The sequence below is a fragment of the Carcharodon carcharias genome, chromosome 33, assembly GCF_017639515.1.
Source record: "Carcharodon carcharias isolate sCarCar2 chromosome 33, sCarCar2.pri, whole genome shotgun sequence".
In the NCBI taxonomy this organism is placed as follows: Eukaryota; Metazoa; Chordata; class Chondrichthyes; order Lamniformes; family Lamnidae; genus Carcharodon; species Carcharodon carcharias.
This window is the reverse complement of record NC_054499.1, coordinates 138,098-154,471: the sequence shown is the minus strand read 5'-3', so window position 1 is coordinate 154,471 and position 16,374 is coordinate 138,098. Positions and strand designations below refer to the sequence as shown.

Here is a 16,374-nt window from a genome sequence, read left to right as displayed (position 1 = left end):
AGCTCCCTTAGCCCTTCCACACCTTTGTTTTACATATTTAAGGTTTTATATAATTTCATTTGGTTTCTCTTACTTTAAAATGAGTTTTTTTTTAAAATAATCAGTTCTGTGTTCTTTGGTTTCTAGTTTACACCACTCCCCTAGTTTGGTTTCTAGTTTACACCACTCCCCTAGTTTGGTTTCTAGTTTACACCACTCCCCTAGTTTGGTTTCTAGTTTACACCACTCCCCTAGTTTGGTTTCTAGTTTACACCACTCCCCTAGTTTGGTTTCTAGTTTACACCACTCCCCTAGTTTGGTTTCTAGTTTACACCACTCCCCTAGTTTGGTTTCTAGTTTACACCACTCCCCTAGTTTGGTTTCTAGTTTACACCACTCCCCTAGTTTGGTTTCTAGTTTACACCACTCCCCTAGTTTGGTTTCTAGTTTACAGCATTAAAAATGACTAACCTGTGACATCACTGGGTGAGTTGTTTATCCAACCCTTAGATGCTACTGGAAAATCTCATGCTTCTTAAAACTGGTTCAATAATTGTTTTGTCTTTAATACTTGCTCCGTCTTAGTCTATACTTCAGTACAAGTAAGTACTTTTTTTAAACCACTTTCTTTCACAAGTACCTTGCATCGATAAACTTAGTATCTTTGGATACTTGGGCTGAGATGATTTGACTTCCAACAACCACAGCCATCTTCCTTGCTGTTAAGTATTCCAACTGGTGGAGAGCATTCCACCCCAACCCTGACCCTACTGACTTCAGTTTTTCTAGGGCTGCTTGATGGCACTGAGATGCTGCTTTGATGTCCAGGGCAGTCTACTCTCAAATCGCCACTTGATTTCAGCTCTTTTGTCTATGTTTACACCGAAGCTATAATGAGGATGGGAGCTAAATGGCCCTGGCGGAACCCAAGCTGAGGTATGGGAGCAGATTATTGCTGAGTAGGTGCTGTTTGCTCGTGAACAGCAGTAAGGCTGGGACGGTTATTAGACTGAATATTTGTGGAGAGGACATGTGATAGCAATTTTCCACATTGTTATGCCAGTGTTGTAGTGAAACAGATTGGCTAGGGTGTGGCTAGCGCACAAGTCTTCAGTGCTTCTGCTGTTGGCAGGGCCCATAGGATGATACTGGTTATAACAAAGCCTGTGTTTCTTGAGGACTGAATTATATTGGCTGAAGACTGGCCTGTGATAACGCTGCTCTCCTAATTCTACTTGTTCCAAAGATACTAAGTTTATCGATGGTTTCTCCTCTCTTGATCATATATTTAGCACTGGTGTACTTGGTCCTTCCCAAGTGTGCTCCCCTTCATCATGTATGCTGGCCTCTTAACATCCAGAAATCTGGGTCCTTGTGGTCCAATGGTGTTGTTAAATGGGGCTTTTGCTTGTTCTCAATTTCCAAATCTATGCCCTTTACTGAAAATTCCATCATCTCCATTTTGTGCACATTTTCTCCTGTGCTCTGCTACCACCTCTGCCATGCTATTGTAACCTAATAAGTTGTCACGTTTGGAGGATGACGAAATTTGAACCAATGATTGAAGATTAAGGACAAAAATCAAAACACCAAGTTGTGAGAAATAGAATGAATTGGAAATGTGGAACTTTCCATGGGGGATAGTGTCAGGATCACCAGGATGTGCTAGCAGGACATTCATGCACAGGGCAACATAGCTGAACACTAGCTTATTATCAAATGCCCATACCCAGACAGTGTAGTAGGGATCACTAGACAGCATTTAGGACTAGGAACCCTCATTGAGAAGAAGCAGCTGTATAGCTGTCAAATTTTGCCAACAGTTCCTAGACCAGGAACAGAATCTTGAACTTTTCTGACCAGGACATTGAAACATCATTGGGTTTATTTCTGTGCAAGTTATTCAATGTCACCTCACCAATTCTGAGTCTGTTTCAAAAATGCAGCATATTTCTTGGGCTGGAAGAAGCCAGCTGAATACAGGCATCAGCAAATACAGTTGGGCATTTGAGTTAGGAACAGGAGTTGGGCATTTGGCCCTTTGGGTCTGCTCTGCCATTCAAACTGATCATGGCTGATCATCTACCTCAGTGTTACCTTCCTACATTATCCCCAAATCCCTTGATGTCATTAGTCTCCAGAAATCTATCTTTTTACCCTGAACATGCTCGATGATTGAGCTTCCAAAGCCCTCTGGGGTAGAGAATTCCAAAGATTCACCACCCTCTGAAGAAATTCCTCACTGCATTCTTAAATAGCCTACCCCTTATCCTGAGACTGTGTCCTGGTTCTAGACTCACCAGCCAGGGGTAACATCTACATGCCCTGTAAGAATTCTGTTAAGTTTCAGTGAGGCCACTCCTCATTCTTCAATACTCAAGGGACTACAGACCCAGTTGTCTCAACCTCCTCATAAGACAATCCCACCATCCCAGGGATTAATTTGGCGAACCTCTGTTGCATTCCTTTTGTGTAAGTATATCCTTCCTTAGATAAGGGGACCAAAACTATGATACTTCAGGTGAGTTCTATATAACTGCAGCAAGACATCTTTCTGTACTCAGATCACCTGATAAGAGCTATTATACCATTTGCCTTCCTAATTGCTTGCTACACCTGCATGCTAGTTTTTAAGAGACTCATGAACAAGGACACCCAGGTCCCTGTGGATACCCACACTTCCCAACCTCTCACCAGTTGCCTGAAATTGTATTACCTAATTAAATTTTTGAGGCCAGTAAGAATGAAAGGGAACCTTCTAGTGGCAGTGGGTAAATACAGTACCAGATTAACAAAGTCAGGTTTGATCAGTGGCTTTTGTGGAGTCAGCTGATCAGTAGCCAGGGATATGGGGAAGGTGGGTAAGGCAGATCTTACAGATGGATGGGAGTTATGTACTCTAGCCTGTGGAGTGGGACCTGAACCCACAAATGTCTGATTCATTGGAGAGAGAAATACCATTAAGCCAAAACTGATACATTCCCATCTGGAATTAACTCTGATTTGATATAAAGAATAACTCCAAAAGCAACAAACAAAGCCAGTAAGTCACTTAGTCCAGTGTTTAATGGAAATGTTTACATATTTGATTATATTTTAAGTTAAAGAAGTGTTAAAAATTACATGATTAAAACATTAAATTATCCACAAAATATTTCATACCATACATGTAAATTTGTTGGAGTGACTCAGCAGGAACGATGTTAGACAGGAGGTAAAGCAGTTTCAACAGTGGGTACATCTCAAAGACCTTCCTTCATGCTATGACAGCAGAAATCAATGTTTAAAAACCAGAACACATTGGAGTTTATTTGTTTTCCTTACCATGGGACACCAGCTGCTTAGAGTGTTGAGGACTGACAGACAATTTGACAAGGAGGCTGTCAGCCAAAGTCCAAACCCAAGCACGTTCCAATCACTGGACGGTGGGAACATTGGCTGATCTCCCTTAATAAGTGGAGGACAATGCTTGTGATTAGCAAATGCAGCCAAGCTCTGGGAATGGAACCTGGTGTCTCTGGTCCATGGCAACGGTTACTATGCAGTCAAAGTGAATAACAAAAAAAAAATCAACGGAATAATCTTAGTACCAAATTTTTAAATGAATTGAGAGTTGAGTGCAGAAAAATCCACCATTGATGCAATAAGCCAAACTGATTTATGCACATTAAAATCATACAGGAGGATTGCAGGAGCCTCAGTAGCAATAGATGTACGAAAACAGCATTTGGGGGCAAGGTCGATTGTACTGAACTCCCAATTCAAGCCTGCCCTGGGTCCAGGCTGTCAGTATTCAGTGAGGTGCTAGGTTGTAAAAGGCTGAAATAAAGTTGTGCTGAGTAAACTGTGGATTCAATAATCAAGCATCTGTACTACTGACACATGCAAAATGGAAAATTCATCGGCAAGAGCCAGTCCTGAGAAAACAGTTCTGTAGGCATCAGGCTGGGACTTGAGTTACCAAGACCCAAATGTGCCAATTTTTTTCAAACTAGATACACATTCAAAAATCATCATTGGTTGGTGGATTAGGAATGTGTATTTCAAGAATTTAATATGTGTATCACTGACCTCTTCCCATTGACACACTGGAAGATAGACAGAGAGATACACACATATACATACAGGCAGGGATAAGACTTTTTTGATATATATTGGAATACAGAGACTGGGATTAGTTTATGTACAAGGATTAGGGAGATTTAAAGTTTTGGCAGGGATACACAGGGGAGGCGTGAGAAAGAACATTTTTATGCAATGAGTGGGAACAGCCTGAAATTTGTTGCCTACATGGGTGATGGAAGCGGAGACCATGGGAATGATTTCCAAAGGAAATTTGATGGGCACTTGAGAGAAACAAACTTACAGCGCGACAAGGGACAGAGCAGAGGGTTATGTGATACAGGGAGACTGGGTGTGTAAATGTTCAATGGGAGGACACACACTGACCTGGGTGTGTAAATGTTCAATGGGAGGACACACACTGACCTGGGTGTGTAAATGTTCAATGGGAGGACACACACTGACCTGGGTGTGTAAATGTTCAATGGGAGGACACACACTGACCTGGGTGTGTAAATGTTCAATGGGAGGACACACACTGACCTCGGTGTGTAAATGTTCAATGGGAGGACACACACTGACCTGGGTGTGTAAATGTTCAATGGGAGGACACACACTGACCTGGGTGTGTAAATGTTCAATGGGAGGATGCGAACAGATTGCTGTTTTTTGTAGTAACATGTCTGATCTGTGCCATCACAATTTTCCCTTCACCTCAGCACAAAATACAAGCAAGGGCCCCACTAAAACATAAAACCTCAATGGGGTCAACAGCACCGCTCTGCCAGAGGACCAGTCTCTGGAATAATCCTAATCGTAGATTTTCTAGTCATCCAAGTTACTTCTACACATTTATTGTCAGTGAGAGACACTCACTCAGGTTGAAAGATCAACAGGAAGCAGTCTGCAATTGGGACCTCGCAAGCGCTGGCCCTCCTTTCTGGACAGCAATCATTGGTAAATGCTACATTCCTTATAAATCAGGAAACAGCTACAAACAGCTAAATAAAGCAGAACATTGGGAACCTTAGGGATTACTCAAACATCAGGACTGTACCATTTCTCTGGTTTCTAGGTCTGTTCCTATTCCCCACTCTAACAGCATGATCACAATTTATTTCTGTCTGTTCAATTAACTGCACAATTGTAACAAACAAAATAATATTTTGGTGAGCAGACTTACAAAAATTGCAGTATGAAAAGGGGCATCTGAACTATACAAACAGATTGGCCAGCACACTTCCACCTCAGTGCAGGCTGACTCTGGGAGAGCTCCCAAGAAGCAGCAGCACTCAGCCTACTGCAGTTTCCAAGTTCAGGTTCCAGGCAGCAGGCGCTCTTTCACTACGCACTTAGGAAGCACATACAGTCTATCAGGGTCTTTATCTTGGTGAGGGCACAGAGACAGAGAAAGCTAGCTAATGGTAGCAGCCTGCAGGGAAAGGATGGTGCAACAGTACTAGAGTAGAAAATAGCAAGGGCTCCTGACAGTTGTGCTTTTTAATTCATGTACTTCCGACAGAACTAGGAAGAGGAAAGCTTCTTCACCCTCGTATTTAGTGAGATATTCACCACATTCTGCCACTCTTCTTTCCTTGTCCCCCATTGAATGTCCATTTGTTACAGAAAGTGGAGAATGTTTGTGTTCCGTTGGCACCGAGTGACCTGCCCTAGTGAAGTTACAAAACCAGCCTATGCTGCACTGATCAAAACCTAAAGCTGCTGATCATGAACAGCAGCACCTCCCCTGTTCACACCAAAAATATATATATTCAAACGCTCCACCCAAAGAAATCCTAAATAAAGTTCTGCCTGAGCCTGAGTCACACATTAATGATTGCAGTTTTACAGATAATATCAGTATAAAGCCCAAGATTCCTAATTACACATTGAAAACAGTCCCAGGATTGAGACTGGGCTCAGACCCAGATCCTGTGGTGTTTGAAGAGTCACTTTGGTCCTCCTGCTCGTGGTCTGGGATTTGCTGCCCCTCGGTGTGAACACTGCTGTAACCATCCTCACACGATTCTGTCAGGCGTTCCTCACCATGCTGCGCAAGGGAATCAGCCATGGAACCAAACGAGTGTGTGGCGGAGAGTGGAGCTGCCCGGAGAAGAGGTGTGCGCTCAGATTGTTGCTCATCTTCTGGGTGATTTTCCATATCAGATCCTGACTCGGAATCACTCACTGAACGCAGGACACGCTGTTTGCAGACTGGGCAGGTTTTTTTGGTCTGAGTTAGCCAAGTGTCCACACATTTACAGTGGTAAGCTGCGTTCAGGAGGTGGGGGAGGGGAGAAAAGAACACAATTAAAAAGACAAGGCTAAATCCCAAGGCTAAAGAGTTTGTATTTATCTGGTGTATTATTAGGACATTGGAGAATTTGACTTTTGTTATATAGGCAAACTTGCTCCAATTTATAGAATCTTAGAATGTTTACAGTGCAGGAAGCAATTCAACACATCATATCTCTGCTAAACACATTAGACCTACTCCCCTGCCTTTCCCCCTGTAGCTCTACAATTTTTTCTCTTCAGTTAATTGTCCAATTCCCTTTTGAAAGCCCTGATTGAATCTACCTTCACTACACTCTCAGGCACTTCATTCCAGATCCTAAACACTCGCTGCTTAAAAAAGTTTCTCCTCACGTCACCTCTGTTATTTCTGCCAATGGGAAGAATATTTCCCTATCTGCTCTGTCAAGATGCCTCATCATTTTGAGCACCATGATCAAATCTCCTCTTAACCTTTTCTTCTCCAAGGAAGACAGTCCCAGTTTCTTCATTCATCCACGCAACTAAAGTCTCTCAATCCCAGAACCATTCTTGTAAATCTTTCCTATGTCCTTTCCAATGCCTTCACATCCTTCCTAAAGTGTGGTGCCCAGAAGTGCGCACAATACTCCAGCTGAGGCCAACAATGTTTTACCAAGGTTCACCATGGCTCCCTTGCTTTCGTACACCATGCCTCTATTTATAAAGCTTTAATAACCGTTTACCTAGCTTGCCATGACATCTTCAATGATATTTGCATATGTACCCAAAAGGCCCACTACTCCTGCACCTCCTTTAGAATTGCACCCATAGTTTTATATCCCTGTACCTCATTCTTCCTACCAAAATATATCACTTCACATGATTTTTCATTAAATTTGTCATTAGTCCGTCTATTCCATGGGCCCATTTGTGACAGCCTGTGCCAGGCATCCTGTGCCAGCCCGCCTATGTCAGACTGTATCAGACTGCCTGTGCCAGGCATCCTGTGCCAGCCCGCCTTTGTCAGACTGTATCAGACTGCCTGTGCCAGGCATCCTGTGCCAGCCCGCCTATGTCAGACTGTATCAGACTGCCTGTGCCAGACTTCCTGTGCCAGCCCGCCTGTGTCAGACTGTATCAAACTGCCTGTGCCAGGCATACTGTGCCAGACTGCCTGTGTCAGACTGCTTGTGCGAGACTTCCTGTGTCAGCCCGCCTGTGCCAGACTGCCTGTGTCAGACTTCCTGTGTCAGCCCGCCTGTGCCAGACTGCCTGTGTCAGACTGCCTGTGCCAGCCCGCCTGTGCCAGACTGCCTGTGCCAGCCCGCCTGTGCCAGACTGCCTGTGTCAGCCCGCCTGTGCCAGACTGCCTGTGTCAGCCCGCCTGTGCCAGACTGCCTGTGTCAGCCCGCCTGTGCCAGACTGCCTGTGTCAGCCCGCCTGTGCCAGACTGCCTGTGCTAGACTTCCTAAGTCAGACCGCTTGTGCCAGCCCTTCAGCACACCTGTGCTAACCTGCGCCAGTCCACCTATGCCAGTCTGTGCTAGCCTATGATTTTTCACACAGCATGTTCCCAGAAAAAAGAATCACTAGATAATCTCTTTTCTTGCATTGGCCAAGGAAGTAATAGTGGCCAAGACATTTGGAAAACCCCCTGGTCTGCAAATAATGCCTTGAAATGCTTTGAGCCTACATGAGCGAGAAGACAATACCTTCGATTTAACAGCTCAATTGACAGGTGCATTTCCAACAATGGCACAAGTTCACCACCGTGAAATGTGTTTCTCTCCCTATAGATGCTGCATGATCACCCTGAAATGGCACTCTGTTTCTCTCTCTATAAATGCTGCATGAGGGCTCTGAAATGGCACTCTGTTTCTCTCCCCATAGATACTGCCTGATCACCCTGAAATGGCACTCTGTTTCTCTCTCTATAAATGCTGCATGACCTCCCTGAAATGGTACTCTGTTTCTCTCCCCATAGATGCTGCAAGATTACCCGAAAATGGCACTCTGTTTCTCTCCCCATAGATGCTGCATAATCTCCCTGAAATGGCACTGTTTCTCTCCCCATAGATACTGCCTGATCTCCCTGAAATGGCACTCTGTTTCTCTCCCCATAGATACTGAATGAGCTCCCTGAAATGGCACTCTGTTTCTCTCCCCATAGATACTGAATGAGCTCCCTGAAATGGCACTCTGTTTCACTCCCCATAGATGCTGCATGAAGTCCCAGAAATGGCACTCTGTTTCTCTCCCCATGGATGCTGCAAGTGCACCCTGAAATGGCACTCTGTTTCTCTCCCATAGATGCTGCATGACCTCCCTGAAATTGCACTATGTTTCTCTCCTCATAGACACTGCATTATCACCCTGAAATGGCACTCTGTTTCTCTCCCCATAGATGCTGCATGAGGGCCCTGAAATGGCACTCTTGTTTCTCTCTCCATAGATGCTGTGTGTCCTCCCTGAATTGGCTCTCTGTCTCTCTCCCCATAGATGCTGCACGAGGGCCCTGAAATGGCACTCTGTTTCTCTCCCGATCGATGCTGCATGAGGGCCCTGAAATGGCACTCTGTTTCTCTCCCCATAGATGCTGCGCGCCCTCCCGGAAATAGCACTCTGTTTCTCTCCCCATAGATGCTGCGCGCCCTCCCGGAAATGGCACTCCACTTATCTGCCCATAGATGCTGCATGACCTTTCTGAAATGGCACTCTGTTTCTCTCCCCACAGATGCTGCATGTCCTCACTGAAATGGCACTGTTTCTCTCCCTATAGATGCTGCATGTCCTCCCTGAAATGGCACTCTGTTTCTCTCCCTACAGATGAAGCATGAGCTCCTGAAATGGCACTCCACTTCTCTGCCCATAGATGATGCATGACCTCTCTGAAATGGCACTCTGTTTCTCACCCCATAGATGCTGTGTGTCCTCCCTGAAATGGCACTCTGTTTCTCTCCCTATAGATGCTGCATGTCGTTGCTGAAATGGCACTCTGTTTCCCTCCCCATAGATGCTGCATGACCTCCCTGAAATGGCACACTCTTTCTCTCGCCATAGATGCTGCATGACCTCCCTGAATTGGCACTCAGTTTCTCTCCCGAGAGATGCTGCATGTGCGCCCTGAAATGGCACTCTGTTTCTCTCCCCATAGAGTCAGCATGACCTCCCTGAAATGGCACTCCACTTCTCTGCCCATAGATGCTGTACGATCTCCCTGAAATGGCACTATGTTTCTCTCCCCATAGATGCTGCACAACCTCCCTAAAATGGCACTCTGCTTCTCTGCCCATAGATGCTGCATGACCTCCCTGAAATGGCACTCTGTTTCTCTCCCCATAGATGCTGCATGACCTCCCTAAAATGGCACTCTGTTTCTCTCCCCATAGATGCTACATGACCTCCCTGAAATGGCACTCTGTTTCTCTCCCCATAGATGCTACATGACCTCCCTGAAATGGCACTCTGTTTCTCTCCCCATAGATGCTACATGACCTCCCTGAAATGGCACTCTGTTTCTCTCCCCATAGATGCTGCATGACCTCCCTGAAATGGCACTCCACTTCTCTGCCCATAGATGCTGTACGATCTCCCTGAAATGGCACTATGTTTCTCTCCCCATAGATGCTGCACAACCTCCCTAAAATGGCACTCTGCTTCTCTGCCCATAGATGCTGCATGACCTCCCTGAAATGGCACGCTGTTTCTCTCCCCATAGATGCTGCATGACCTCTCTGAAATGGCACTCTGTTTCTCTCCCCATAGATGCTGCATGTCCCCCCTGAAATGGCACTCTGTTTCTCTCCCGCAGATTCTGCATGACCTCTCTGAAATGGCACTCTGTTTCTCTCCCTATAGATGCTGCATGTAATTCCTGAATTGGCACTCTGTTTCTCCCTATAGATGCTGCATGTAATCCCTGAAATGGCACTCTGTTTCTCTCCCTATAGATGCTGCATGTCCTCCCTGAAATGGCACTCTGTTTCTTTCCCCATAGTTGCTGTGTGTCCTCCCTGAATTGGCACTCTGTTTCCCTCCACATAGATGCTGCATGAGGGGCCTGAAATGGTACTCTGTTTCTCTCCCTATAGTTGCTGTACGATCTCCCTGAAATGGCACTCCACTTCTCTGCCCATAGACGCTGTACAATCTCCCTGAAATGGCACTATGTTTCTCTCCCCATAGATGCTGCACGACCTCCATGAAATGGCACTTTGTTTCTCTCCCCATCGATGCTGCATGACCTCCCTGAAATGGCACTATGTTTCTCTTCCTTTCGAGGCTGCCTGTGGGCCCTGAAATGGCACTCTGTTTCTCTCCCCATAGATGCTGTATGTCCGCCCTGAAATGGCACTGTTTCTCTCCCCATAGATGCTGTACAATCTCACTGAAATGGCACTCTGTTTCTCTCACTACAGTTGCTGCATGTTCTCCCTGAAATGGCACTCTGTTTCTCTCCCCATAGATGCTGTGTGTCCTCCATGAAATGGCACTCTGTTTCTCTCCCTATAGATATTGCATGTCCTCGCTGAAATGGCACTCTGTTTCTCTCCCCATAGAGTCAACATGAGGGCCCTGAAATGGCACTCTGCTTCTCTCCCTATAGATGCTGCGCGCCCTCCCAGAAATGGCACTCCACTTATCTGCCCATAGATGCTGTACGATCTCCCTGAAATGGCACTCTGTTTCTCTCCCCATAGATGCTGCGTGACCTCCCCGAAATGGCACTCTGCTTCTCTGCCCATAGATGCTGCATGAGGGCCCTGAAATTGCACTCTGTTTCTCTCCCCATAGATGCTGGATGACCTCACTGAAATGGCACTCTGTTTCTCTTCCTTTCGAGGTTGCCTGTGGGCCCTGAAATGACACTCTGTTTCTCTCCCCATAGATGCTGCATGACCTCCCTAAAATGGCACTCTGTTTCTCTCCCTAAAGATGCTGCAAGATCTCTCTGAAATGGCACTCTGTTTCTCTCCCCATAGATGCTGCATGTGCCCCTGAAATGGCACTCTGTTTCTCTCCCTATAGTTGCTGCATGACCTCCCTAAAATGGCACTCTGTTTCTCTCCCTAAAGATGCTGCAAGATCTCCCTGAAATGGCACTCTGTTTCTCTCCCCATAGATGCTGCGTGACCTCCCTGAAATGACACTCTGTTTCCCTCCCCATAGATGCTGCGTGACCTCCCTGAAATGACACTCTGTTTCCCTCCCCATAGATGCTGCGTGACCTCCCTGAAATGGCACTCTGTTTCCCTCCCCATAGATGCTGTACGATCTCCCTGAAATGGCACTATGTTTCTCTCCCCATAGATGCTGCACGACCTCCCTAAAATGGCACTCTGCTTCTCTGCCCATAGATGCTGCATGACCTCCCTGAAATGGCACAATGTTTCTCTCTGTATAGATGCTGCATGACATCCCTGAAATGGCACTCTGTTTCTTTCCCCATAGCTGCTGTGTGTCCTCCCTGAAATGGCACTCTGTTTCTCTCCCCATCGAGTCAGCATGAGGGCCCTGAAATGGCACTCTGTTTCTCTCCCTATAGATGCTGCATGACCTCCCTGAAATGGCACTCTGTTTCTCTTTCTACAGATGCTGCATGACCTCCCTGAAATGGCACTCTGTTTCTCTCCCCATAGATGCTGCACGACCTCCCTAAAATGGCACTCTGCTTCTCTGCCCATAGATGCTGCATAACATCAATGAAATGGCACTCTGTTTCTCTCCCCATAGATGCTGCGTGACCTCCCTGAAATGGCACTCTGTTTCTCTCCCTATAGTTGCTGCATGACCTCCCTAAAATGGCACTCTGTTTCTCTCCCTAAAGATGCTGCAAGATCTCCCTGAAATGGCACTGTTTCTCTCCCCATAGATGCTGCGTGACCTCCCTGAAATGACACTCTGTTTCCCTCCCCATAGATGCTGCGTGACCTCCCTGAAATGACACTCTGATCCCCTCCCCATAGATGCTGCGTGACCTCCCTGAAATGGCACTCTGTTTCCCTCCCCATAGCTGCTGTGTGTCCTCCCTGAAATGGCACTATGTTTCTCTCCCCATAGATGCTGCACGACCTCCCTAAAATGGCACTCTGCTTCTCTGCCCATAGATGCTGCATGACCTCCCTGAAATGGCACAATGTTTCTCTCTGTATAGATGCTGCATGACATCCCTGAAATGGCACTCTGTTTCTTTCCCCATAGCTGCTGTGTGTCCTCCCTGAAATGGCACTCTGTTTCTCTCCCCATCGAGTCAGCATGAGGGCCCTGAAATGGCACTCTGTTTCTCTCCCTATAGATGCTGCATGACCTCCCTGAAATGGCACTCTGTTTCTCTTTCTACAGATGCTGCATGACCTCCCTGAAATGGCACTCTGTTTCTCTCCCCATAGATGCTGCACGACCTCCCTAAAATGGCACTCTGCTTCTCTGCCCATAGATGCTGCATAACATCAATGAAATGGCACTCTGTTTCTCTCCCTTTCGAGGCTGCCTGTGGGCCCTGAAATGGCACTCTGTTTCTCTCCCTATAGATGCTGCATGTCCTCCCTGAAATGGCACTCTGTTTCTCTCCCCATAGATGCTGCGTGACCTCCCTGAAATGGCACTCTGTTTCTCTCCCCATAGATGCTGCATGAACTCCCTGAAATGGCACTCAGTTTCTCTCCCCATAGAGTCAGCATGATGGCCCTGATATGGCACTCCCCTTCTCTCCTCATAGATGCTGCGTGACCTCCCTGAAATGGCACTCTGTTTCTCTCCCCATAGAGTCAGCATGAGGGCCCTGAAATGGCACTCCCCTTCTCTCCCCATGGATGCTGCATATCTTACCTGAAATGGCACTCTGTTTCTCTCCCCATAGATGTGGCATGAACACCCGGAGATGGCACTCTGTTTCTCTCCCCATAGATGCTGCATGATCTCCCTGAAATGGCACTCTGTTTCTCTCCCCACAGTTGCTGCATGATCCCCCTAAACGGGCACTCTGGTTCTCTCCCCATAGATGCTGGATGACCTCACTGAAATGGCACTCTGTTTCTCTTCCTTTCGAGGTTGCCTGTGGGCCCTGAAATGGCACTCTGTTTCTCTCCTCTTAGATGCTGCATGATGTCCCTGAAATGGCACTCTGTTTCTCTCCCTATAGATGGTGCATGAGGGCCCTGAAATGGAACTCTGTTTCTCTCCCCATAGATGCTGCATGTCCTCCCTGAAATGGCACTCTGTTTCTCTCCCTTTCGAGGCTGCCTGTGGGCCCTGAAATGGCACTCTGTTTCTCTCCCTATAGATGCTGCATAATGGCCCTGAATTGGCACTCTGTTTCTCTCCCTATAAATGCTGCATAATGGCCCTGAAATGGCACTCTGTTTCTCTCCCCATAGATGCTGTACGATCTCCCTGAAATGGCACCCTGTTTCTCTCCCTATAGATGCTGCATGACCTCCCTGAAATGGCACTATGTTTCTCTCCCCACAGATGCTGCATGAGCACCCTGAAATGGCACTCTGTTGCTCTCCCCATAGATGCTGCATGAGGGCCCTGAAATGGCACTCTGTTTCTCTCCCTATAGATGGTGCATGAGGGCCCTGAAATGGAACTCTGTTTCTCTCCCCATAGATGCTGCATGTCCTCCCTGAAATGGCACTCTGTTTCTCTCCCTTTCGAGGCTGCCTGTGGGCCCTGAAATGGCACTCTGTTTCTCTCCCTATAGATGCTGCATAATGGCCCTGAATTGGCACTCTGTTTCTCTCCCTATAAATGCTGCATAATGGCCCTGAAATGGCACTCTGTTTCTCTCCCCATAGATGCTGTACGATCTCCCTGAAATGGCACCCTGTTTCTCTCCCTATAGATGCTGCATGACCTCCCTGAAATGGCACTATGTTTCTCTCCCCACAGATGCTGCATGAGCACCCTGAAATGGCACTCTGTTGCTCTCCCCATAGATGCTGCATGAGGGCCCTGAAATGGCACTCTGTTTCTCTCCCCATAGATGCTGCATGACCTCCTGCACATTTCTAGCAGGCTTCTCTTTAATGACCTTCTCCATCTGTAAGGCAATGGGAAGTCAAGTCAACCTGGACTGTATTCAAATCTTTAACAGCAGCTGAACTCACCCTCCCGAGTCAAACTAAAAATTGTGCACCCAGAATGCAGAAACCAAATGCAACTTGTGTTGGGCTAGTTCAGCAACCTCTGCTTCTACTTCACGCCTTTGTTAACTAATTTAAACTCAGAAGGAAGTAGGGAAAATGAAAGTAACCAGAAAGCGAAAGCAATGAGGTAAAATATAAATAAAAGCCCATGTTGTACAAAAGTATAACGTGCAGATAAAATACACTGAAGTTGTAATACCGAAATGGTATTTCAGGCCATGTTGGGATATATTCTCTATGCCAGGGCTCTCCATCCATTTCATGTTGGAGTGGGGTGGGGGTCACCTTTCAGTGTTTTCCTTACGCAAGGCGCTGACCAGTCAATTTTGTCAAGATGAGGTTTGGTACAACATTAAACATGAATTTAAAAAAAGATCTGTGTTGAATCAATAAATTGATGATATATTAAAAAAGAGTCATTAGCAAAAACGAACATTAAAAATGTCAAGCAGCAGAGTTAACCAATAAAACCTTCTCTGTCTTTCCATTTAAGGAGCAGAGCTAGAGGGAGGCAGACATGGCTCCGAGTTCTGGTCACCAGGGAAGGGGTTGGGACTTGGGGCCAAGCTATAGAGTGTTTAACTAAAACTGACGTGGCATTCACCTCCTTACTGGCTTTGGCAGAATTCATCTGAGAGTGGGAGTCAGATGCGGATTGCCTTTCAGCCTGGGTTATCCTCCTCTCCTGCCTGCTTTGCGGGTAGGTATTTGGGGAAGGAGGAGAAGGGGGGCAGGGTCTGTGTTTGTGCCCTGCACACTCCCAGTCTAAGGTTTTAGCACTTGCCCACTTACTCACCCAGACGCACTCACCCACCCACCCAGGCTCACCCATCTAAGCAGATTCACTCACCCACTTACTCAGCCAGACGCACTCACCCACCCACCCACCTACCCAGATTCACTCACCCAGATGCACTCACCCACCCAGACTCACTCACCCACCCACCCAGACTCACTCACTCAACCACCCACCCAGACTCACTCACTCACTCACTCACCCACCCATCCACCCAGACTCACTCACGCTGACTCGCTTACTCCCCAGCTGGGCCCGGCAGGTTTGGATGTCTTACCAAAGAGGTATTCGGAACACAGTGAACACACTTTCTCACTCCGTGCTGTCAGGTCTCCAGCTGCCCCAGGCTGGGGTCTGAATGGGCACCATTGCTGCAGCTCTGCTGTTTCTCGCAGGCACCCTGGCCCGTTTCACTGTCAAGCCCTGTGCTCCTTTTGGGAGGGGGGGGGGGGGCTGCTGACTGCACGGGAGAGAGAGAGCGCGGCCAAGTGGTGAGAGAGTGCACGTTGTTGAAGCAAAAGAGAAACCTCTCACCTTCCCACAGCTCACAGACTGTTTCTCTCCGGAATTTTCTGCTGAGCCTATCAGCAGCAAACGTGGGAGAGAATCGGCCTGTGATTGGAGGAGCAACTCCTTGCTGAATCTTTCATTGAACTTACCTGTAGTTTGAATACTGCCTCCGGGGGCCAGGTTGTGGCCCCTGGATTGAACAAGCCTGCTCCATACAAACAAATAATCCGAATCTAATTGACTTGCCCTCTTCCCATTTCTTTCCCTTCACCTATCCAATCTAATATTGAATGTTGACATAGTTTCTGCTTCAACCACTGACCCTGGAATGAATTCCAAAGTCTTTGTGTGAAGTAGCCTCTCCTGCTTTCTGTTACACTAAATCTTGTATCTTTGGCCCTTCATTCATGACCCCTCAACTGGTGGAAACAGTTTCCCTCCAATCTCGCTTCACCCTTTCATAACTTTAAACACTTTCATTAAATGATTCTACAATTTGCACTGCTCTAAAATAAACAATTTAAAGCTTTTCTTTGTAATTATATTTCTTTATACCAGGAAGTAGCCTACATTACACCCTTTCTAAAGCTTCAGAATCAGACAAATGTTGTTCTCTAAAGT

The 16,374-nt window shown here is 46.7% G+C and overlaps 1 protein-coding gene across 5 annotated transcripts in view; it reads right to left on the bottom strand.

Annotated features, from left to right (window-relative positions):
* Nucleotides 1–3,027: 3,027 nt before the first annotated feature.
* The window catches only part of LOC121272261 (E3 ubiquitin-protein ligase RNF167-like), a 108,190-nt gene continuing 94,843 nt past the window's right edge, over nt 3,028–16,374 (bottom strand). For 3 of the 5 annotated variants that reach the window (XM_041178799.1, XM_041178801.1, XM_041178800.1), the window contains one exon: nt 3,028–6,312. In XM_041178799.1, the coding sequence (XP_041034733.1) occupies nt 5,924–6,312 (389 nt within the window). In that variant the 3' untranslated portion in view covers nt 3,028–5,923. The remainder of the gene's footprint in view (nt 6,313–16,374) is intronic. The other 2 variants (XR_005941861.1, XR_005941862.1) reach the window with 2 other exon arrangements.